Source organism: Rattus norvegicus, chromosome 11 (assembly GCF_036323735.1).
Source record: "Rattus norvegicus strain BN/NHsdMcwi chromosome 11, GRCr8, whole genome shotgun sequence".
Lineage (NCBI taxonomy): Eukaryota > Metazoa > Chordata > Mammalia > Rodentia > Muridae > Rattus > Rattus norvegicus.
The window spans coordinates 88,370,629-88,394,802 of record NC_086029.1 but is presented as its reverse complement, the minus strand read 5'-3'; the positions used below and the strand labels follow the sequence as shown (position 1 = coordinate 88,394,802).

At 42.3% G+C, this 24,174-nt stretch overlaps 1 protein-coding gene across 11 annotated transcripts in view; it reads left to right on the top strand.

The window, feature by feature from the left end:
* Positions 1-24,174, top strand: part of Tp63 (tumor protein p63) — a 210,897-nt gene that overhangs the window by 159,741 nt on the left and 26,982 nt on the right. For all 11 annotated transcript variants that reach the window (XM_017597881.3, XM_063270286.1, XM_063270287.1 and 8 more), the window contains 2 exons: positions 20,948-21,134; positions 22,849-22,964. In XM_017597881.3, the coding sequence (XP_017453370.1) occupies positions 20,948-21,134; positions 22,849-22,964 (303 nt within the window). The remainder of the gene's footprint in view (positions 1-20,947; positions 21,135-22,848; positions 22,965-24,174) is intronic.

The window sequence follows — 24,174 nt, the reverse complement described above, 5'->3', positions numbered from 1 at the left end:
AAGCTGTCTCTCATTGGCCTGAACCAAATATTTCAGTATCAGCATAGCTAGAAAAGCTAAGAGAGTAAGACCTTTCCCCCCCTCTATTTCCTAATGAGATTCACACAGCATGGATTTGACTTCTAGCAGACAACTCACACACACACACACTCTCTCTCTCTCTCTCTCTCTCTCTCTCTCTCTCTCTGTACCTGTACCTGTACCTGTACCTGTACCTGTACCTGTACCTGTACCTGTACCTGTACCTGTACCTGTACCTACCTGTTAATAGACTCAGGGGTATACAGCTTATAGGCAACTCTGAAATTTGGATGATGACGACACAACTGTAATCATCACTTGCTGAACATGGAGGCAGAGACTCCATAATGCACCTCACATTGCTGTGACTGGCTCCTGCAAAACATCTCCAAGATAGGGAAAGTAGTGTCCCCAGTTCGCAGGGATACTTACCCTCTATGCCCTAAAGTTACTAGGGAAATACAGAGCTATGCTGAAGTCCAAGGGTGCATGGCCTTGGAGGTGCTACACTTCTGCTAGCATTCCAACTTCCATCATTTTGCATCTACTAACTGCTGTGGAGATCCATTTATGCTTCTCCAGTGTCTATCATGAGCTAAGGAGGTCAGGAGTAGAGTCTACACCAGATCTTCTGAGGGTGACTCTTTTACCCCGTTCCTTTACTTTGTCTCAAAACCCTGGGGTTAAGAAGTAACATGAGGTCCCCTATCATCTAAGGTGTTACTGCTACTTTCTTAATTTTCTTACAGTTAAAGTGTTCCACCTAAAAGCAGTTAGCTGTGGTGGAGAAGAATAGGAGTCAGGAGAGTGATCATATTAGGAAGGAAATGGAGGAGAGACAATGACATACATTGGATCATGCCAGGCTCATCCCCAGTATGAAAAACCACCACACAGTCAGCTCAAAAGCTGCCATGTGTGTTTGTGAGTGAGTTCAGCTTTATGTAAGTACAGCACCTCAATGGCCAGTTGACACTTCCTACCCGAGAAACACGAAGCACTGTTAACAGCAGAAGTCCCAGGTCTGTCTGGCAGAGGCATTTGCCCTGTAGTGCCCTGCTTATGGGTTGAGAACAAACTCCAGAAAACCCTGAAATCTGTTCACGTTGACAAAATAGATCTAAGAGTATACTCTTAACTCCCATTTCCTCCCTCCTTGGAGGTAGCCCACCCTACAATTAATCTTTCATCATGGTAGCAATTCTCTCTCTCTCCTCTCTCTGATTCAGAAGGAAAACACATATTATATAGGGAATATATTTGCATAAAGATGGCTCTTAAAAACATGTGCTGTTGTTGATAATTATTTATGAAAGAAAATAAAAAAAAAAGTCATACCTCTCCACCACTGCATGTGAAAGTGGAAGCCTTAACTAGCAAGGAACAGCTTTTGTATATGGGTATGTCTTCACATGAAGAATGACTGAGTTCAGAGGAGAAATTTTTATTTTGAAAGATATTTAACAAAGATAATTGCTATTAAGACAGATTGGTCCCAATGTACCTAGCAATGCATGTACTAGTAAAATCAAGGAAAATAGTGATTCGTGCGTGCGTGCGTGCGTGCGTGTGTGTGTGTGCGCGCGCGTGCGCGCAATCGTCTGCCTGTATGTGTGAGTGTGTGTGCACGTGTGCCTGTGTGTGTGTGTTGTACATAAAGCTGAGTCTGAAGGCAGAGAGACATGACGCTGCTTGTCAGGTATGAGAGAGACAAGACCAGAGGCGCCGGGAAGCTTGACTACCGTGGAGTGTTCAGTTGAGACTTGTCTTTGCCCCATGGCCTGCAGCGTTTACGTAGAAATTGGGGATGCTTTTACCTGTTCCAAAGCCTTACCTGATCAGACTTGCCCAGGTTGGAGTTTGGGAAAAAAAGTGTTTGAAGTAAACAGGAAAATTACTCACTGAGGTGATGTGCTTTACTGGCTCTGGCAAAGCTTTGATTTTTTTTTTTTTTTCCTTTTCAGTTTTGGGAGGAGAGACTAGGGGGGATGTCATTAAGGCACTGCTTGGAAAACAGAGTTTTGTGTTTGACCTCTGCAACTCGAAGGGGGGGGGACTGCCTTTAAAACATTTAAGCGTATGAGTTTGTCCCTTGTTCTAAAAAAGAATAACTCTGGAATTTCCCGTGAGGAATTTTGATAGAAAATTATGGGGAAAAAATGAGCGCTTCTACTGTGTGCTCTTTGTATTGTGCTGTTTGCGTGACCATGGTGCTGTTTCTACAGAACAAACCCTTCCTAGCCGGTGGGCAGCAAGTTTCTCAGCCTGTAGGTCACACTCTTGTAGGTGCTGATTAAGACCATGAACTTGTACATTTGTGCACTGGAAAAGAGACACACAGCTCACTAAATTTGTGCAAAAACAAAAAAACAAGAATGCTACAAAACAAAAGGGGTGAGAGTAAGGTTTAAGTTTTGAAGGTGTTGCAAAACAGCAAAAGGAATATTCCTTTGATTCAGGAATAATACCTTGTACTTCGTTTTGTTCTGTTTTTTTTCCTGGCATCCGTATTGGAAAGGAATCTGGTGGCCAGTAAGCTAACTCAAAGGGAAGAATCACCTGTGGTATGGTATTCCCAGCTCTGGTGCCTTGGGCATCAAGAACATAACAATAGAGCTCCAGTCTGGTCTTCCTGTGTGTGCAGTCCCTGACTTACCAGGGCTTCTTGCCTGCATTAGGGCAAAACTGGATTCAGACCATGACGAGACACTCTATACCTGAGTTAAGAAAGGTTCAGATCCTTGATCTGAGGTACCTGCCACTGGGTCAGTATTGGAAGCCCCTCGGAAGACCTGACCTCTGGGGTTGCATGGAAAATTGTCAATTCCCTAGGGTGGTCACATTTTGCCCTTTGTCTGCCCATATACCACATTAAGGAAATCTCAACATTGATCCTTTTCTGTTTAAGATATAGGACAGTGGATTGTATACGTACAACTTAGGAAGCCAAGGAGCAGCCATTTTTTTTTTTTTTTTGGTTCTTTTTTTCGGAGCTGGGGACCGAACCCAGGGCCTTGCGCTTCCTAGGTAAGTGCTCTACCACTGAGCTAAATCCCCAGCCCCAGGAGCAGCCATTTTAAGAGTAAAAGTTTCTTCCATCCATTGGAGAATCCACGGGGTTGGAGGAGTGAGAAGTGAAATCGCTTGCCAGACACTTGAGAGTGCTACACAAAGTACCTATTTAGAAGGTAGAACTCTTCTAGCAATGGGAAAGGGTCTTCTTTTTTCTCTCCTTATGATAGATAGACATCTTGCCAGTATTAGTCCCACAGTCCATATCTTGTCCCACGATCTAGACAGTCCTTGGGCCCTTGCTGATTGAGTTTGCTGACTTGTTCTCAGCGTGTCTGTGGCACAGCAAGCCCTCCTTACAGCTGCCACGGATCCAGCTGTTGCAAATAGTTCCCAGTGCTTCTAGACATTTTTCTCTCAACACTCTAACATAAAAAGATCCGGGTAACACATCTCTCAGTCTAGCTGGTAGAAGGCCCATTGCTGGTGACTGACTGTACATTGACTTCTAAGCCTGTCACCCTTTGGTCAATGTTTTGTTTTAGGCTCCATCCTGACGTACCAAAGACCATCACGTTCCGTTTATAAAATGCCTTAGAGTTTCAAAACACACACAAAATTGGCCATGCTGAATCCCTGTCACAACCCTGCTCTGCCGGCAGGCATTTCCCTCATTTCTTAAAGAAAGAGTTATGTAACCTATGCATCAGAGCAGGGCGAGCAGCTCCACCCGTGTGAGCGCTATGTCCTTCACAGGGTGCTGGCCTTCCACTTAAGCACTGTGCCCTGCAGCCAGAGGCAGCATTTCACTGTGGTTACAAAATGAGCTTTGTATTGCTTTCTTGCTTTATATGTGAGTCTTTAGATACCTTACAGTCCCTCTATGCTATGCAGCCTCCCAGCTCCCCTCCTTTCTAGGAAATAATATTGGTAAGATATTGTGCTGAATGCAAACGATGGGTCTATGGAGTTCCTTAAACCTCAATTCAATACAAGTCATCGAAGTATGAGGTCATTTCTCTCTGTACTGGCTAGTATTGGAAGATTAGACAAATGAAATTTCAAGCCAAAGAACAGATTTCACATAGATAATGAAAATGTATCTTGTATTAGTATATGACATACAGTATATGATAATTATGCTAAGCTAGTTATTTGTTGTATTTTTTAGTTAAGCTCTAACTGGGCTATGGGATTTTCTGACAGCCATACTCCCATCTCAGACAACAACTCTTAAGTGGAACTTAGTTTCTCCCCCGCTTCCATTCCTTAGTTTAGCACTAGTGAGCATGCGACTTTGACTCACACTGAGAGCTCCATTCATTCCCTGGGGCCTCCTTCAGTCTTCCTTCCTTCTTCCTCTATCCAGAAGCTTCTTAACATTTCCCGTTTCCTTCCTTTTCTTCCTCCTTTTCTTTGTTGCCTCTTCCCTTTCTCCTTTCTTTTCCCTGTTCCCTCTCAAAGCTGGTCATGTGCAATCCTCCAGCCGTAGATTCCCCAACAGCTGGGATGTCAGCCACATATTATCATGCTCAACTCCGCACGGGGTGACTCCTGTTTCTAGCTTACTTTGTTGTTTTCCTTATTATTTCTGGAGTAGTTGGATATACTTTTAACTCCATGGTATAGCCAGGACAGCCGTGTTGTGTTTTTAGCTTCGAGCTAACTGGAATATGGAGTTTAGAAAGAATGCAGACGAAGTGGGCAAGACGAAGCATGTCTCCATCTCAGATGAACTGGAAAGAAAGAGGAAGTAACATGATGATTAGCTGCTGAGAGATGTCGCAGGTAAAGGACAGTGTGTAAAGTCTTTCTCTTCCCCCTCCTCCCTGACCTTTCAGACACTTACATAATACAGGTCTACATAGTACCTAATTAACAGTAAGGTTCTTCCCACGTGTGGCATTTCAATTGGCTTACCAGTTTTTTCCTTTCTTTCTCTGCTTTTTTTAATGTCCAGATTCATCCCGTGAACCTATCACTCTAGTCAGAATAGTGGCTAGACCTAAATCAAAATAAATCTCTAGGAATTTGGTTTGCAAATGTGTAATGGCACTGCCTTCTGACCTAGCAGTGCCAATGTGATGAGACTGAAGTTTGTTCCCCATCAACAGAACTTCCTCCTATGGTTCACCCTGGGTCAAGCACTGTGTGGTCAATATGGCAAAAACCACTCTCCTTCCACACTTCCAGGTGGCCTCAGTGACAACATAATCTGTACCTTAGATAGAAGGTCCAGATTCAGCTCTGCATGAATTTAGCAAAAGTCACCCAGGGTAACATCCCATGCTGTGTCTTGGCCAGGTCAGGGTCAGAGATGTTTAGCTAGAGAAAGGTGGGTAGATCTTAGTTTTGTGAAAGTCTGGAGACTTCCTCTAAAGTGCCGTCTTGGTTCTCTTCAATGGCAAATGAGAAGTTTCTGCATCTCAGACCTAACTGTGGAGCCCCTGTACAGTCTGATGGGTTGTCAAAGCCACAGTACTGCACATCTGTTGCTTCTGTTCAGTAGGTGTTAGCAGAGTGTATTCTGCACACCAAGCATGCCTCCAGTTGTCTAGTCTGCCTTTAGATCCTTTTAGCATACTGTGGGGTGGAGGTGGAGCTGGGGGGAGATAAACATTGAAGTTCATTAAAAGGTATGGACCTTAATTTTTTTTTACGTTCTTGCAGCAATCCTCAAGCATGTAGTTGTCTACCTCAAATTCAGGATATGGATGAAAATCTGAAATTAGCCACCGAACCCTTATAGGAGTTAATCTGATTTTTCCCCTGAATTTAGACAGAGAATGTTCTTGATTTATTGAAAACAGCTGACAGGCAGGAAAAGCCAAGAGGGAGGAAGAAGTGTGGCAATATAGAAGGCCAAACACACAAGCTTAGGGTTCAGAGGCATGTGTTAAAGTTCTCCAATGCTATAACCATGAGACATGCCAACAGTTCTCATGTCTTCTCAAAACCTTCTTAGATTTGGAGCTATGAAAACACTTGGGATTCCAGTTCTATCACACTGGGTCTCATCATCAATTACACTTATAACTTATTTCTGGTTTATCTCACAAATAAGAAAACATGTTGGTTTCTGTTTTCCAAAAGGTAGGGGAAAGATTTACATTAGCAGGTAGACAGTAACTTGATTTCAGCAGGGAACCTATAAGTGAATGTGGACAATGGCTTTGCCGCTGTGTGGTGTGCTTGTGTGGTATAAAGGTGTATATATAGTTAATGGATTCAAGTCTGAATTTCTACCCTTACTCTGTTTTAAGCAAAGTATCTATTTAAACCTCTACTTCCCAGAGATAAACAAACAGGAGATTGAAATAATCTATAAACTGGTGAGTGATGGCAGTTTTTGTGGTCACCAGCTATGTGCCTTAGCTTTCATATCCTTGGTAACAATCACATATTTCCTCTCATCTAATGGTCTTACCCAGCTTCCTGGTTAAAAAAAAATACCCCACAGACACCAGTAAATGACCATGACTGGCTCCCTTTAGAGTAGGTGTATGGACAGAACTTCAAAGAAGGATCATTTCTCCAAGGCAATATAAAAGTGTGATGAGAGCAGTAACATTTTGTCAGAAATGCCTGGGCTCTAACGCAAGAAGAGAGCCATAGATGCCCCCAGTGCCAAATGGTTTTTCAACCCGTTCCTATTCCGAAGTGTATGGTTCTCATTAGGAGGTAGAAATTGAGCAATCATTTACCATGAGGCATTTTAGAAAAGGATGCGTATGTCTGTGTAAGCAGAGAGATCTATTATAAACATGGAAGGATAGGGAGGGAAGCCCACCACTACAGACGTGAGGCTTTGTCTTGGAGTAGGCAAAAGACACTGCCCTGTAGCAATGTGTGACCTGAGTCCCAGGAAGATCTTAATGAGTACGAGTGGCTTTCTTGATAAACTAAGATCAGGCTGAGGAAAGAGAAGGGGCAAAATTTGAGGGTTATTTGAGGTCACAAAGGAGCATTAGAGATTCTTGGGAATATCAGAGTTAGCTTGAGGGAGAGGGAGGACACTTTCTCCATCTAAGGGCAAGTGATGGCTAAGTGCAGAGCAATCTCCTAGATCAGTGGTGCCCAACTGCTGTGACCCTTTAATACAGTTTCTCATGCTGTGGGACCCCCCACCCCCGCCAACCACAACATTATTTCATTGCTACTTCACAGCCACTGCCTTTGCTACTGTCAGGAAACGTAATGTAAATATCAGAGGTTCAAGATACCTGACATGTGGCCTCTGAAGGGATCTTGATCCACAGGTTGAGAACCACTGTCCTAGACGGGTGTGCAGCTTGTGCTTGGAAGAGAAGTGGTGTGATTGACAGAGATGGTGTGATAGAGGAGGAGATTGGGAGAGGGAGGCAGGGACAGAGGGACAGAGAGGGACAGAGAGAGAGAGAGAGAGAGAGAGAGAGAGAGAGAGAGAGAGAGAGAGAGAGAGAGAGGAAGAGAGGAAGAGAGAGAGGGAGAGAGAGAGAGAGAGAGAGAGAGAGAGAGAGAGAGAGAGAGAGAGAGAGAGAGAGAGAGAGAGCGAGCGCACTATACAGCTTCCTAATCTGCCTCTCCACCCTGGCTTTCCAGACAGCATCAGCCTGAGGAGTTGCAGGTGTGTTTTGCAGGAGACGATTGTTAAGATTGCAAATGAGAAGTCTTGGATTCTAAATTCTAACTTACCCCTTATGTGATTGTTTCTCTGAGCCTCTCACATTTTAGAGAATTAAGTGAAATTGACCCGGTGGGGGTGAGAAATAAAGTTTTTTCCCCCTCACTACCCCAGAGTAGAAGAACTACGATGTGTCTATAGAAACCTCCTTCTCCCCCTCACTCTGAGGAATATCTGGGATTGTTTTATTGAGGAAAACTGTTCGCAAATGTTCGGTCAGTACTGAGAAGAAGGTCTCTCCGAAGCTTCCTTTCAGCCCCTTACAGGTTATTAAAGTGTGTGAACATTTACCTGCTCACATGGCAGGCAATTCACCTCTCGCTAGCCTTCTGGCCTGGCCGAACGTGGCTTTAGGTAATGCGTGAAAGCAGGCTAAATATGCATTGAGCCCCCGAAAACAAATGCCTCCCACGGTCAGCTTTAAGAAGATGACTCTGACTGTATCCGTGGCCAAGTCTGGCCAACATGGAAACACTGACTGTTGAGACTAGATGGAGGCCATTTCACTCTGCTGAAAAGAGAATGTTGCAAAATCACCCAGCAAGTATGTCAAACCTTTCTTAACGGGCTTTCCGAACTCATATCCTTAGGCTAGGAGGAGGCTGGCAGGCGCCGTCCCAGCCCCTGCCCAAGGATGGTGCCAATATGCTTGGCTCCAACTGGGAAGGCAGAGCTGTCTCCCCATTGGTGGGTGCCCCCCAGACCTCTATAGATTTGGCTGTGACCTCCAGTCAAGTCCCAGGGAACGCTCCTCTCACCGGAAGTGCTACTGCAGAATACATATCCAGTGTCCCCTGATCCCCACCTGCCAGGCAGGGTGGACCCACTGGTTGGTCTTCGGAGTAGGTAGAAAGCAGACAGCCCACCTGCTTAATATCTGCATCTGCGGGTGAGGCCGGGGAAGAATGCGCCGCTCCCAGCCTCGGCTCAGGTAATTAATCCCCACAACTGACAGGTGGCAACAGGCTGCCCTTTGGCTGGGGCTGTCAGGAAAAGTGCTGGAAGGAAAGATTTTTTTTTTCAGACTATCAAGAGCACAATTCGTACATGTCTGGCAGCTAGACTACTGTGGCAGGAAGAGAGGTGGGGAGAAGGGAATCCTTGCCAGGTGGCTGTGGGGCCTGTGTGGGGATTTGCTCCAGCCTGACCCTTCCTATAGTTCCAGTAGAGTATGGTGGCCTGAGATCTGCCTATAAGCTCACTTCCAAAGTCTGTCTTCTTTGCTGTAGATAGAGTTTGAAAGTACAACAACTCATACATTACTTAAGAAGTTGGGATCCAAAGTGATCTTGCCCATATGATTCAGCAAGTCAGTGGGAAGGTAGAGACTTTGCGCTCTTGACTTCCTGTTCCTAATTCCAGAAAGGAAAAGAGAAAAGTATGGCTTGAATCACCTGAGACCATAAGTAGTTGCTTCTTGATGGATTTGTTTGTTTTTGTTTTTGTTTTCTTTGTGGGCCTGGGAGGGCGAGTTTAAGAAAGGCTTTCTCTGTGTAGCCTTGACTGTCGTCCTGGAACTCACTCTGGTAGACCTGGTTTACCCCAAACTTACAGAGATTCACCTGTCTCTGCCTCCACTTCTGGAATTAAAGGTGTATGCCACCACTGATGAATCCCAGCACTCCGGATTCCGTGAGTTTGAGGCCAACCTGGTCTATAGAGTGATTCCAAGAACATCTAGGGCTGCATAGATATTTGGGGTTTTAACAAACTTCTGATACTTACTCCCTCTTTGTTCCTTTTCCTTCTGGTATTTTGGTAAACTGTGCACCATGAAACACTCAACATCTTTAATTTTGTTTAGACCGTTAAAATTTATTCCTGGATATGTATGTTGTACTGTTTCTCCAGTGGGTTTTTAGGGAATGTAACCCATAGTTTAATGTATGTTAGCTCATACTCTCTTGTTATTCAATATGTTCTTCTCAGATCAAGCCTGTTTGTCTCTCTGAACGCAGTTCCTTTGTATGTTAGGAAACAAAATGTTAAGATTAATTTCCCAAAACTCCCTGATGATAACTTATAGCTCATCATGCATGTACCTTTCTTGTATCTCATTCTTCTGTGAGGATATCTCTGCTATTGTGACAAATGCCAGCTCTTTATTTTGTCCTCCCTCAACCCTGCATGTGTTGTGTGGCTTTTTTTGTATTAATTTCAATTATGATTTTATCACATTCTTACCATTATAAAGGCCAATTAAATATGGCTGTTCTCAAGGATATAGGTTTAAAAGGGGGAAACTAATTGGTCACTGAGTGCTTCAAGATCGCACCAAAACAGTTGAAGACAGCCTTCAAATTGGACTATTAAGGGCTCATGTATGAGCATGGCTGTGGCTGTTTCTGACACTGCCTGTTTTTCTTGTGGTAAGCTTTGGGGTATTTGAGGCACTAGCGAACACATTTACATTTGACCTCTTGCGTTCTTTTGGGTCTTTTCAAAGGGGAACCATGAACCAGAAGTTCATCTTACATTTCCTCTTAGTGAAGGGGAGTTATCCTTTGGGTTATTTGTAAATTCTGATGATTTTCTTTCTTAATTTTAAATCATCCCAAATCTACTCATAGCACGTGGAATAAAATAATCTCTTTATTGATGCTTTTAGTTATGCATTAGATTTCTTCCCCTTTTTATCAGACACAGATATGTTCTCTGGGTGGGTGATTTGCTCCAAATGTTATTAAGGCAAGGTTACATTTTTTGTGTAGGTTGCCTCCAATGGGTCATGATATATGTGATATTACATTCAAAGAGAATATTAGAATATGTCCTTGTAGTAAAATACCACGGCAGATGTAGGTTGATCTAGAATGAAGACTCTAGGATAGTTTGGACATTGCACATTTGCTCCATTAAGAAGAAGAAACATGGCCAAGTGGGTTATACACTTATTGGTTAATCCTTGCACGGAATTCATTCCACCTATATTGTATTTTTTCCTAAAAATAAGAAAAGAGTTAATTTATCATTTGTTTTGTGTTGTTTGGTTGTAGTGGGAGGGAAGGTCTGAGCTGTATCTGCAGAAAGGGAGCTGCTAAGAGTACATGCAGGTGTGTGCTGAGATAAGCTGGCATCTCCATGTGAAACTGAATTACCAGTCTAGCAGCCAAGAGTGTGTAATATAGAATGTCACTGAGGCAGGTGCTGGCAGTGGGGTCCTCACCACCGGAATGCCTTTCTGGCCCTCCCTTCTATTTGCAACATATTATTAAGCAAAGGAGCTGAATCTGCCCTTGTTTCACCAAATCCCTTGGAATAATTTTATTTGAACATGATATTTGGCTTTAAGCAGATCTTCTCTCTATATGCCAAACCTGTCCCCCTCTTTCCCAAAACAAAACAAAACTTCTGCAAAGCTTCCTTTTCGATGTGGTCAGGGATATTGTATAGCATGAGAGAATTTAACTCAGTCACCAGCTATCCAGCTCTCTGCTTCCCAGGCCACTGAAGAAATAATTTTTCATGTTGATATTTAAATTCTAATGATTGCCTATGGGGAATTTGGTTGAGCCCTAATGTGAAATTAGGCTTTTCATTCTTGGCCAAGAGCTGATGCGTCTTTAGAACGAACAGAAATTAGAATCACATATGCCGACACGTACATCTGTATGCATGCTGTTTCCTAGTCTTTTTGTGTGTCTAGAGTGATTTTTGCCAGCATTTTATCTCATGTTTAAAGGTCACCGGAGCAGTGTGACCCTGAAAACAATGTTTCTCTGAGGTTCCTCACCAATGATAACAAATTCAAAGTAAAGTAGCCTCTGACAGCCCTGTCCAAACCATAGCCTACCGAAAATTATAATGTCCTTAAAATATTACACTATTATTTTAAAAACATTTTGTAACCACTTGTACAGGTCTCAGGCATGAGTTTTGTACATGAGGTTATATTGCCCCAGTGTCAGAAAGTTGTTGTGCATGGGGTGGTAAGATAGCTCAGTGGGTAAAGACATCCCCCGCTTAAATTCTGACCTACATTAGTCCCCTAAATCCATGCTAAGGAGAAAGGAGAAAACTAACCCCAAAAGGTTGTCCTCTGACTTGCACGTGTATAATGTAGCACAATGAACTAAGTCCATCCACACATCATAAACACAATATAATAATAAGATTTGGACATTCCTGCAAGATCATCTCAATAAGGACCCTCACTTTTCCATCTGGGCGATTAATTCAAAATCTCGGGGAATTATGGAGTTTTCTGCACCTGCATAGGTTGTCACATGTTCTTGACTTCTTTGGAGAAGTCAATTATTTTTACCTTTCGGATCCAAATTGTTTCAAATGTCCGTTCAACCTTTCCCCCTATCTTCTCCGTCATAGCATTTGGTTGCCTGGTTTCACGTTAAGGCTCTCCTAGAGAGCTACGCCTTCACTTGCTGCCTCACCTAAGTATGCAAAAGGATCAGCAGAAAGCAGCTGACTCATCCCAAGAGCCCGGGAGTAGCTTGTTCAGCGAGCGGTAGACATTTTATGTTACAGTTACTTTTGACTCCAGTTTGAAAATGGGCTTACATTTAGGGAATAAGAGTGCGATTCCCAGAAAAGGCAAGAGCAGGTACGTGCCACCAAAACAAATGTCAGTATCCTTGGAGACCTTCTGAAAGTTGATGATGTTTCTAAAATATGATCTCTTAGCAACCTGCTAGCTTCTGTGGTCATGTGCTTTTGTAACTCTGTGTTGATTTAAATTCACTGTTATCAAACAGCAGTTCAACCCTGGGCCTCTATTCTAAAGCTGGGTGGTACTCACTGAGGACCAATGGTCTGCAAGCCAAAGTCTGCCTGCCAAGGTCTTCTCTTAGGAGCTTCCTCTTCTCATGTTTAAATCCAGTAGCTAGACCCAATGATCTAATCGTCTCGCTTAAGACTTCCAGAGCTGACTCCCGAAGAAAACCTTAGAAAAGTTATCTGAAGCTCAAAGTGTCTTGAAATAGGGTGTCTGAGTGGTGGAGACAGAATTGGGGTCTGACCTTAAAGATGCCACACTGCTTTTCCTATGGAAACTCTGTAACACGAATATGGTATGTAAATCCCTTGCAAAAATGGGGACATCTGAATCTACTTCCTGATGGCCTAGGTTAGCCTTGGAATGCCTTCATACCTTCCAAATGGAATGCTCCGTCATTTGTCATTTGTACTTTTGCTATATTTGTCCTTCTCTCAGAACTTGTATTAAAGTTGTAGAACTAATTTAGTGCCCATGTTTCCTTTAAGCCAACTCCTTGACGGAAAAGGGCATCGCTACAAGACTGTCACTGGTGTAGAGAATGTGTTTAATACATATTTTTTGAATTAATAGATGAGCATTACCTCTCTGGCTATTTTATATCTGAAAATTAAAGGGAGAAGAAGGTTTGGACAAAACACTATAATATTTCCTCCGGGCTCTGGCATATTCTGTGTTCTGTGGCTTCTAAAATCATAGGTCTGTCATAATTTTACAGGGTAATGATTCTCATCCTACCTTTACAGAAGGAAAATATAAATTAGGGAGCTAGAGACTTAGCTCACTGAAAAGTACAAGTCACTGGATTTTATCCTCAGCACACAGACACATATACACACACATAACATATATATATATATAGTATATAATATAAATAATAACATAATATAAATCTTAACATATTAACATATCTATAATTAATTTAATAATATATAGTGTGTGTTAATCATTTTAGCTATAACTGTGACTAAATGCCAGAAACATTTTTAAAAAGGAGAGATTAATCCATGGTTTCAGAGGTTGCCCTCATTACAGCAGGTAGTGCTGTAGAACCTCTCGCACTGTTGTGGGCAGGGAACAGCAGATAGATGATAGGAAATGGCCTGGGTGAGACACAGCCCCAGTGACCTACTTCTTACAAATGGATCCTGCCTTGCACAGTGCGACATCTCCCAATGGTCTCTTCAAGTGCCTCAGCACATTAAGCTTTCTTTAGACCAGAGCCTTCTTATTCTAATGGTGTTTAGCAATGTCCTCTCAAGCAGCTGAGGTATGGGTGACTAATCCAGAAATTTCTTAATCAAGTCAAATCAACAATTAAAATTAAGCATCATAATTAAGATTTGTGGTTGCTTATTTTTTGGACAGAGTCCTTGTATATCCCAGTCGGGTCTTAAACTTGCCACCCACCTGCTTCTACTTCCTCAGAGTCGGAAATAGAATTGTTTATCACTCAGCTCAGCCAGAAACTGTAAACATTAAGAACAGAAAAGGCAAGTGACTTAAGATACCCATGTAGCTTCCAACATTTTATCGTTTTATGTTGCTTCACGTTTTTCACAAAGTACCACTTTATACAGTAAAGGTTTCCCCTTCTATATCATATCATATCTGGTTCTCCTCTCCCCTTTCCATTGCTAACTGAATGAGCAATGCTTACGTATAGGAGCATGGAAGGATCTGCTTGAATAAGTAGTGATTACTGGGACGAGGACTAGGTTTCCAGATGCATTTTAATCAGCTCCGTGGACACGTTTGCTCATGGCTTGAATGTAGGTGGGTTGGGGGGAGGAAAATGCAGTCAGAGAAGGTAGATAAGAAAATGTTCTCATTGGGAGATTGTAAAGAAAAGGTTGATACCCAACAGCAGCTATTCAGACTGTAAGGATCAAGAACCAAAACTGGGGCAGTGAAAGAAGGGAGAAGGTGGATAGATGGGAAATGATGTTTGGGCTGTGCACAGTACAGTCCTCTTGTGTCCTTCATAAAAGGAACGCACAGAACATCAGGAAATGTTAGCTATAAGAAAAGATGCTTGCAAAAACAATGTCACTTGCTTATGTCTCCTCTTTCTAATTTTAAGCTGAATGCATGAGCTGGCTTTAACATAGGGCTCCTGATCCTCAGTAATCAACCAAGACCTGGCTCAGCCTATGGGGTCAGCGACAAATAGAGGAGAGGTAGGTTTAATTCTAGTTGAATAAAATAAAATAACATAAGGCAGCACTGGAGTTAAGAAAGCCTTCTTGTGAAAGAGAAAAGGATCCAGTTCCAAAGCCAGGAAACAGACTCTTGTCTGACAAACAATTCTGGGCAACAATTACTGGATTAGAAGTCAAAAGACCAGCTTTAAGTCCTGCCTCTTCTGTTTATCCCATGTCTGTATGCAGTCGTGCAAGCTTTCACAAATAGAAAAACATAAAAGGAGACAGCAACATTAGCTCTGACTCTATCTTAGTGTATTCTTGGATGACAGTAAATACAAATTCTGAGTCAGAATTGGTTGGGTAAACCAAGCATTAACTAAATAGAATCAATGTAAAGAGTAAAAGAAAATATCTTAGGAACTCCAAAATAAGTATTTAGTAGAAGTATTTCTACTGGCTTCAGTAGAAATGAATAAAATATAGGCACTAAACCATTGGAGGAAAAATAATAAAGACAGGCCAACAGTCTGTTAAACAAGATGTAATGGTATAAGAAAGACATTATTTGAAATGCAGAAGAGTGAGATCAGTATGTGAGATAGAATACCACAGAACTCACTGTGGGAACCTTACCCACAGTAGAGAGCACAGAAGAGAGGCTCTCTCAAACAAATACAAACAAAAGGAAGAGATCTTCTCATGTCTTGAGACAGACAATGAGGTGTGGATGAGAAAGAATAGTTGATGTTAATAAATGAGATAGAATAAAAACAGAAGATTTATCACCATGTTTTTAAGTTAAGACATAGGCATAGTACATTAAGTCAGAGATTGTTTTCTATGTTTAAGTTTATTTAAATGTTCATGTACAAAAAAAAAAGTAAAAGAAAAGAAAAGAAAAGGAAAAAAAAAAAGATCTCTCAAAGCCTAGCGGCAGGTCTCGCTGGCCTAGAGAATTATCCTTTGGTATAAGTAAGACTCTCTTTGCAGTTGACATGACTTAAACTGCTAGAACTAGTAAGTAAAGTTAGCAGGGTCCTGCAGGGTCAACACAGAAAAAATAAGTTATTTAAGCATAAATTCATCTCTCTACAATAAGTTGTATAGATAATTTACCCCAGTAGAGACAACTGGAGATTGGGAAATGGTAAGCAGCAGAAGCCCATTGCTAGATAAAATAGAATATGATATTTGCTAAGCCGTTCACAGTTTTCAAAATTATCACTATAGGACATAGTGTAATATTCTTCCCATTTGGGTAGAATTCCACAAAGGTGAAGCTGTAGTGAGCCAAAAGCACACAGACAATTTCTTGGGGCCAGGAGCTGGGGGACAGGGTAGTAACAGAGGCAAAGATTCTTTGGGAACAGATGGGAGCTATTCTTTATATGGAATGTGACTGATTATTTAACTCTCTACTCTTTCCGAAAGTCACCAATTAAACAGTTTAAAACTGCTACAATTTACAGAAAGTGGTAAAGCTGACTGAAGCAAAAGACATCTATGTGGAAAAAATTTTTCAATGAATAAATTAGGCTTTGGAGTTCAGAAACATCAAACCAGAGTGGAAGATCAAATTAGAGATTAATTTTGGAAATCCCAGAAACAAAGAATCGTATTGAAAACACTGTGCTCAAACTGCAGTCTTTGCTGACATGAATCACCAAGGTGTTTAAAAATATTGACATAAATCCACTTCCCAATTTTGCTATCTCGTACAAATGTGGGAAGTGGGGAGAGACAAGAAGTCTGTGTGCTAAGGGATAAAGGAGGAGGCTAAGCTTATTAATGCATGATGGGTTAGCGAGACTGAGTGTAGAACCAGAAAGTCCTATGGAAATCAAAGTGCCATCAGAACTCATTTGCGTGTAGTGAAGGAAACAGAGGGACAGAGTCTTCCCTTTGCGAAGGAGGGTCATCCTGGCAAGCCTCTGCATTCCTACTCTTTCTGTTCTGTGAGCCTGGGGGTTAAACCAGATGCAGTCAACACAACCCAGTTGGGTCCTGGTCGAATAGTGTGATTTAGTCAGTAGGAAACTCTCAGCAGCAGCACTGGAGACCAGGGAAAGGTAGCATCCCAGATGCAGGGCTATCTGGAGATGTCCGTATTGCCCTGGCAACACAAAGAGGAGAGCAGATTGCTCCAGATGGGGAGATGCACACTTGAATTGTGAGGATGAACAGATGATGTACAGATGATGGGCTTAAAGAGCTGGGTTGGAGAGTTTGGATCAGAAGCTGGAGAGATTGCAGGAGGGATGGCTTGGAGGCTTCGTGTGTGGTTAAGAGGACGTGTTGCTCTTGTAGCGGACCTGGACATTGGTTCTCAAAACCTTCATGGCATCACAACCCTCTGTAGCTCCTTTCAGGGGAATCGAACTGAGGGCTTCTTCTGAATTCTGCAGGTGGTACACTCTACACATAGAAAGATAAAAAAGGAAAGGAATGAAGGAAGAGAGGAGAAAGAAGAAAAAGAAGAGAGAGAGGCAGAGGGAGACGGAGAGGGAGACGGAGAGGGAGAGGGAGAGGGAGAGGGAGAGGGAGAGGGAGAGGGAGAGGGAGAGGGAGAGGGAGAGGGAGAGGGAGAGGGAGAGGGAGAGGGAGAGGGAGAGGGAGACAGACAAAGTATTAGGCTGATGAAAACCCAGTAGGAAAGACCTGGACTATAGGAAGATGAGAATTAGGTAGGACATATTACGAAAGTCCTTAAAGAATCCTTAGCAAGCCACGTTAGAAGGGAATTGGTTACCCTTACATTCCTCAGAGCCAGATGTCCAACAGTACTGACAGCCCAGGTAGCCTTCCTCCTAGCCCAGTGTCTTTTCAAAACTTGCTTTCTTTGTGCAAGTACAAGTCAATGAAAAATAACCTCTATGTTATTATCAGAAAATGACCCTTTTGAGTTCCAGGATAATGACACTGACAATTGTAATGTAAACATTTGAAAGTCATGTATGATGCAGCCCATTTACATACAAGTAAAAGTATGTTTTCCCCCTTTCACACGAAAGTAGAAAGATGATCTGCGGTTAAAGGAAAGGGACGTGGAGCTATGCAAGGCCTATGTATCCTCAGGCTAAGCTTTTCTTTGCCTTACATTTCTTATCTATTAAATAGATGATGATGATGAGGAGGATGATGATGGTGATGATAGAGGTCTATTATCTCTTATCTGCAATTCTGAATTCAAATAGCTCTAAAAACCAAACATGGTTTTCATTTGTTTTTATTTTCTAAATTTTTAGGGCAATCATCTCTTGATTAAATCCAACCCAAATTCAGAGGCTCAGAAGTCACTCCCTGGTCAGTGCGGATGCTGACAGTTTCTGCAGAGATGTTGGCATAGGTCCTGGAGGGTAGGCCTTATTCCTTGTGGCCGATGGTGTTCATGATAAACACTTTCTGAACTTTCTTCCCTTTGTAAGACCTAAAGAGCTCCGGATACTGAACCCTCTGGCTCTAGGGCCTCGGATAAGAGACCAGTAATCCCTTCCTCAAAGTTTGAGAAAAGATTCACTTTCTAATAACAGTACTCATTATTGAAAGTCAGAAGCCAGATTGCCAACCTAGAATCCCAAGGGTCTGTGCTTGAGGAAGCCTTAACTCTGCCCTGCCTGCCTGTCTGCCTGCCTTCCCTCCCTCCTCTTCTTCCCTCCCTCCTACCTTCCTTCTTTCCTTTCTTTCTCTTTCTTTTTTGAGGGTTTTGGTTTGGTTTTTGGTTTTTGGTTTAAACAATTGTATTATATATCCCAGGCCAGCTACAAACTCCTATGTACTCCAGAATGACTTTAAAGTCTTGATCTGCCTACCTGAGACTTCACATTCAGTTTCTATGGTGTTATGGAGTTAAACCAGGCAAGCAACTAACTCACTTGGACTCTAGCCCCTGAGCTTTTTGTATTATTTTTTGGCCACTTTTGTCTTTGTAGTTCGGTTTATAGTATACTAATTACTGCAGTGGATTGTCTCTCTTAGGATCCTGTCCTGTTCTGACTATTTTTTTTTTTTTTGGTTCTTTTTTTCGGAGCTGGGGATTGAACCCAGGGCCTTGCGCTTCCTAGGCAAGCGCTCTACCACTGAGCTAAATCCCCAACCCCCTGTTCTGACTATTTATTCTTCTATTTTACAGTCCTTGCTTGTAAAGAGACTTTGGTTACCCTCCATTGTTGGCTGACAGATTTATTTATTTTTCCTGTTTTCTAAAGCTTGTTTTGTTTTCTGCAACACACGAAAGGATTACATAAAGTATTTCTTGCAACTAAAGCACAAATAGATATGCTAACTTCGTTGGCACTCCCCATGGACATGAGTTCCTAATATGCCCTAATACAATGTTTCTGTAAAGTCATCATTTAAGAACACAAGAGCAAAATCATTCATCTACATTTCACTCAGCATTTCCCAAGAAGAAACTTATTTCTGTGGTTGGTATTTTTTGGCACACTTCCTTGACTTCGAGCTATGAAAAACCTTCTTACTGTGTTTAATCCCTGACCTGTGGGCATGAAGGATTGATTTCGCAATACCATCCCAGCCCTAAGAAATTTTAACTGAAAGTTTCATATGCAGAAATGGTCGGAAAAAAATGAAGTGTTATTTAAGTAAATACTCTGTTTCAAAAGGAAGCAACACAGCATGTTTAAATGGGATTTTTTTTTTTTTAAGTAGGTGTTGTCCTTGAGTCAGTTTAGGGCTGGGTCATACTAAAAAAAAAAAAAAAAAAAAAAAGGAATCTCTTTGTGGTTCGGGCTCTGTCCTTCTGTGTCTTTCTCTCTGGGAGGATGGTGCTGCCAGCATAGGCCCGCAACCTGCGGCCCTGTTTACCCTTGTTTGGTTATGTGTTACTAGGTGTCCACTCTTGGCTATGATTTCTAGTGCCTGGGTGGTTTTACCTCAGCACTAGAGTCAACAGGAATGCAGCCACAAGACATTGGCCCAGGGAGCCAGGGTGATAAGGTTTAACGTGCAAAGGGAATCAGAAAAGACAGCTTCTACTCTTGATTCCAAGGTAGCAAGAGGAGGCAATGCAGGATAGGGCTTTCCCCCTTAGATCGTTGGCATTTTCACCATAGTCTACCAGTTCTAAACCAGCTCATCCTGAGAGGATATACCCTCCCTGAAGAAAACTGAATACTAAGGAAAGACTTACATGTGACTGGACAGATCTGGACAGCTGTACCAGCCTCCTTCAGAACCATGAGTAGCTGCTTCCTAATCCATTGGCCATTTGGGGGAGAAGGCCAAGTGCTTCCTTCTGGTTTCTGTGTGTGGTCTCTCTCACAGCAGAACCACATAGTAAGTCCAGAACTTAGCAGGAGCTCTTGTGGTGCAGCGTTTAGCTATGGATCTCAGACAAAAATCTCCTCAGTTTTTGCCAGATACCCCATCTTAAAAACAAGTTCCATAAACTCTAATTCCTACGAATCTCTTATATAGACAAGGGAAATTATAGTCATCTAACCAAAAAACTTGAAACATTGTTTCCTGTTTATTTATAGGGTCCTCGTGAAGTTGTTCATGGGGGCTATTATATTCAATGATAATTTTATCCTAGAATTTCACAGTGTTTTCATCATATTCATTTCCCCTCCCCCAACTCCTCCAAGATGATCTACCCAACTTCCTATTCTCTCTCTCTCTCTCTCTCTCTCTCTCTCTCTCTCTCTCTCTCTCTCTCTCTCTCATCCAGTAAATCCAATTTGTACAGTCCAAATGCACTTGAGTGTGCAGCCTACTCTGCAGCCCACCTACCAGAGGCCTCAACCTTAAAGAAAACTGACTCTTGTCCAACACCCACCTTGGATCTTTTGACATGTATTACTTTTAAACCCTTTGAAGTTAAATCTCCTCGTCCTAAAGATAAGAAAAAGGCCAGGCATTGTGATACCAGGTTTTATGCCCAGCATTTGGAAGATAGAGTCAGACAGCTCTCTGTGAGTTTCAAGCTAGTTCGTCAGTGCTATACAGTGAGATCTTGTTTAAACAAACAACAACAAAATACCAGACACACACACACACACACACACACACACACACACACACACACACAAAGAGAGAGAGAGACACAGAGAGAGACAGAGAGAGAGAGAGAGAGAGAGAGAGAGAGAGAGAGAGAGAGAGAGAGAAATAGCATAAATATACTCTATTTTGGAAACAAAATTTTATTTAAAGTGGCAAGAATTATCAATTTGATTAATAAATATAGTTTTCTATTATAAAGTTGCCACATGCCACACTTGTACCAGCCAGAACTTAGCATGTGGCTAGAAGGGCTTTCAAAAGTGGTCGTGTTTTTCTTCTTCCGGCTTGAAGTAGCATCTTCTCATATTGGTTCTCTCTCTCTTCCTGCGGCTCCCTCTCCTCTTTACGCAGTATTCCACCGAACTGAAGAAACTCTACTGCCAGATTGCAAAGACCTGCCCCATCCAGATCAAGGTGATGACCCCACCCCCACAGGGCGCCGTCATTCGTGCCATGCCTGTCTACAAGAAAGCCGAGCATGTCACCGAGGTTGTGAAACGATGTCCTAACCACGAGCTGAGCCGCGAGTTCAATGAGGGTAAGAACAGCGGGGTTCTGGGATTCTGTTATTCTCCAATCAAGCTCTTTGATGGTAACGAGGCTGGTTCTGATTTCCGGCTAAAAATATTGGTAAATAAATTCATGGCTTTCACGGTAATTGAACTACTTATTAATTTCTTTTTCCAAATGGAAGGATATAAAGCATGGGGGTTGGTATGTCTATCACAGCCTTTGGCTTGGATGCCTTTTCCAGAGCCATCTTTCAAGTTTAGAAGAATTGGAGGCTGGGGAAGACCAAAAGAAGGAGCGTGAAAGAATTGATGTAATGAACAAATGGAAAAGCAAAGGGAAGGGAAAAAAGAGAATAAAAATTGAGAAGTCAAACAATGGATAAATTAAAAGAGAAAGCCAATGGGTAATGGAAAGAAAGGCAGATGTCTGAGAGGGGTCTTACGGACACCTTTAAGTTCTGTGTCTGTGTGTCATCTAAACCAAATCCAACAGCAGTGTTACAGAAGAGGGGAGAGCCTCCAAGGGTTAGAATAGGTTTTGCACATTTCCATGAAGGGGACAAAAACAAAGAACACTAGAAGCATAAAGGAATCCTCACAGTGTTGGAAATGCAGGAAGGGTTGGGAGTTAAAATGATTCCCAGAAAATTCTGAAAGCATAAGTATTGGGAAGTAGTTGGAGGTGTGAATCTAGGACACTGACGAGACTGCATGAACTTTTCATGGGGAAGAGAGAATAAAGATTTTAAAGGTAAAAATGCAACCAAACATCTCTGACCAATTCACACATTAATTTTCTAGTTTTGTCTGCACTGTCCTCATGTTTGTGTCTTGCTTTGCACGTAACAGTATACCATAAAGAATATCAGACTTCATCCTCGGTTTGCGTAAATGTCAGAGTTCCATCAAAATGACAATATTTTTGGAGGTTTCCTTAATTTTTCACACAATATTGTTTTGATCAAAATAAACAGTGCTATAGCGGATACGTTGGTATTCTTAGACTCTCAGTTTTATCGAATAGTTTTCATAGACTGGAATTTCATAGCCAAAGGGTAAAGACACCTTTATGGCCCCTAAGTCTCAAAACACTTTCTTTTGGAATATTGCCAAATTTCACAATTTTCAGACTGTGCCTGGGCTTTTGTAAAACCTGCCTCTCTCTCTTCTTGTCTCTCACCTGGGCTTCTTTGAACACAGTGAAGCCAGAAAATGTCTTATCTTTATAACTAAAGCTGGGTCTAAAGGTGGATAGGAGAAAACAATAAAGGTAAGCAGTGCTCACTATCTCCTGGGATTCAGCTTGTCTTGTCTCAGTGGTGGGGCCTGAACCCAGGGCCCCATGTCTGGTGGGCGTGTGTTTTATCACTGTGTGATACGCTCAGCCAATTTCTTCTACTTCTCATTTAGTATTTTTGCCAAAGTCTTGGTCCATTTTGCAAGGAAACTAGAGGAATTCTATTCAATGGGTGATGTCAGAGCCTTGAGCAGCAGAGCACGGACCTATCACTTAGACACGGATCATCAATAAAGCTCTTTGTGTTGCTGTGAAGTATCTGGTGTCATCCATGGTAGACACTGGCCATGCCACACGGGGTGTCTTTGCTCAAGGATGTGGGTTTCCTTTATGACACTGGGTGGCTTCTTAGTCCACTGTCATTTGTTTCCATGCTGTTTCATTTTGTCCTCTTGATTACTAGGGTGTGTAAACTGACTGGTCTGTTCTTTCCTGACCCACAGGACAGATTGCCCCTCCCAGTCATCTGATTCGAGTAGAAGGGAACAGCCATGCCCAGTATGTAGAAGATCCTATCACAGGAAGGCAGAGCGTGCTGGTCCCTTATGAGCCACCACAGGTAAGCAGGCAAACAGGGCCAAGGCAGACCTGCAGCTGGGCTAGCAGGGCAGAGGACAGAGCACGCATTTGCTAACATGTGGGAATCTAGCACTTATCACTGTGCTTACCCTTGTCACCAAATACTTGCAAAATATTTTTTTTAAATATCTCTTGTTCCCATGTCACCCCCTTAACGATACTAAAGGTGGGACTGGAGAGATGGCTCAGCAGTTCAGAGAACTTGCTCCTTTTCCGAAGGGCCTTGGTTCTGTTTCCAACCCCATCCCAGCACAGATGGTTCCTCACAACTGCCTGCAACTCCAGTTTCAGAGGACATGCTGTCCTCTGCCCTGTGGGGACGCCACACATATTGCACACATATCATGCAAAATGCCCAAACACATAAAAAAGTGAATAAACCTCTTTCTAAAATCTTGAATTTAAAAAGCACAGAATTAGCTTAGTAATGGGGCTCTCTCACCATGCTGCCCTCCTCAAAGCAGAAAATGATGCTTGCGAGGCAGTTTTATATGAAGCACGGTTTTCTCTAGATGACGGGGAATTGATAGTACATGTAAACCATGTTAGATGTGGTGGTTTTTTTTTTTTATAGTAGATTGTAAATGGGAGAAGTGACAACACATTGTTTAGCTGAAGTTTGCCTGAACAGATGGTACATTTACAAACATGTGTATGAGGCAGAATAGACCGATGGAGCATATACAGTAGTCACAAGACTGCAGGAGTAACAAAGCTGGTCCGCTGGTGCTGCCTAGCTCGCTATGGGCTCTTTGGCATGTGACTCACCGTCTCTGGGCTTCACAGGCCTTGTGTATAAAATGAACAATTTAGATGATTTAATTCTGAGGGTGTTCTAGCTCTAGGATCTGCCTCATGAAAATGTACGTTCAAACTTATATAATACTGTTTTATCTTCAAAAAGAAAATATCCCTGGAGAATTGCTGCTAATTTGGACACTAAAACAAAACAAAACAAAACAAACAAACAAAAAAACCAAACAAACAAAAAATCCCCTCTCCTTTTCCAGAGAGATCTGCGTGGTATAGACTGAAGTGAGTAATTTGAGAGAGGTTGTGAAAGAAGCAGGGTCAAAGAGCAGCGAGCCAGTGTCCTTCCTGTGTTAGAAACATTAGTTTGAAGCTTTCTAGAAAGCAAGACAAAGAGAGCTCTCCAGGGGATTTTACCATATCCCTTCCTAGAAGGAAAC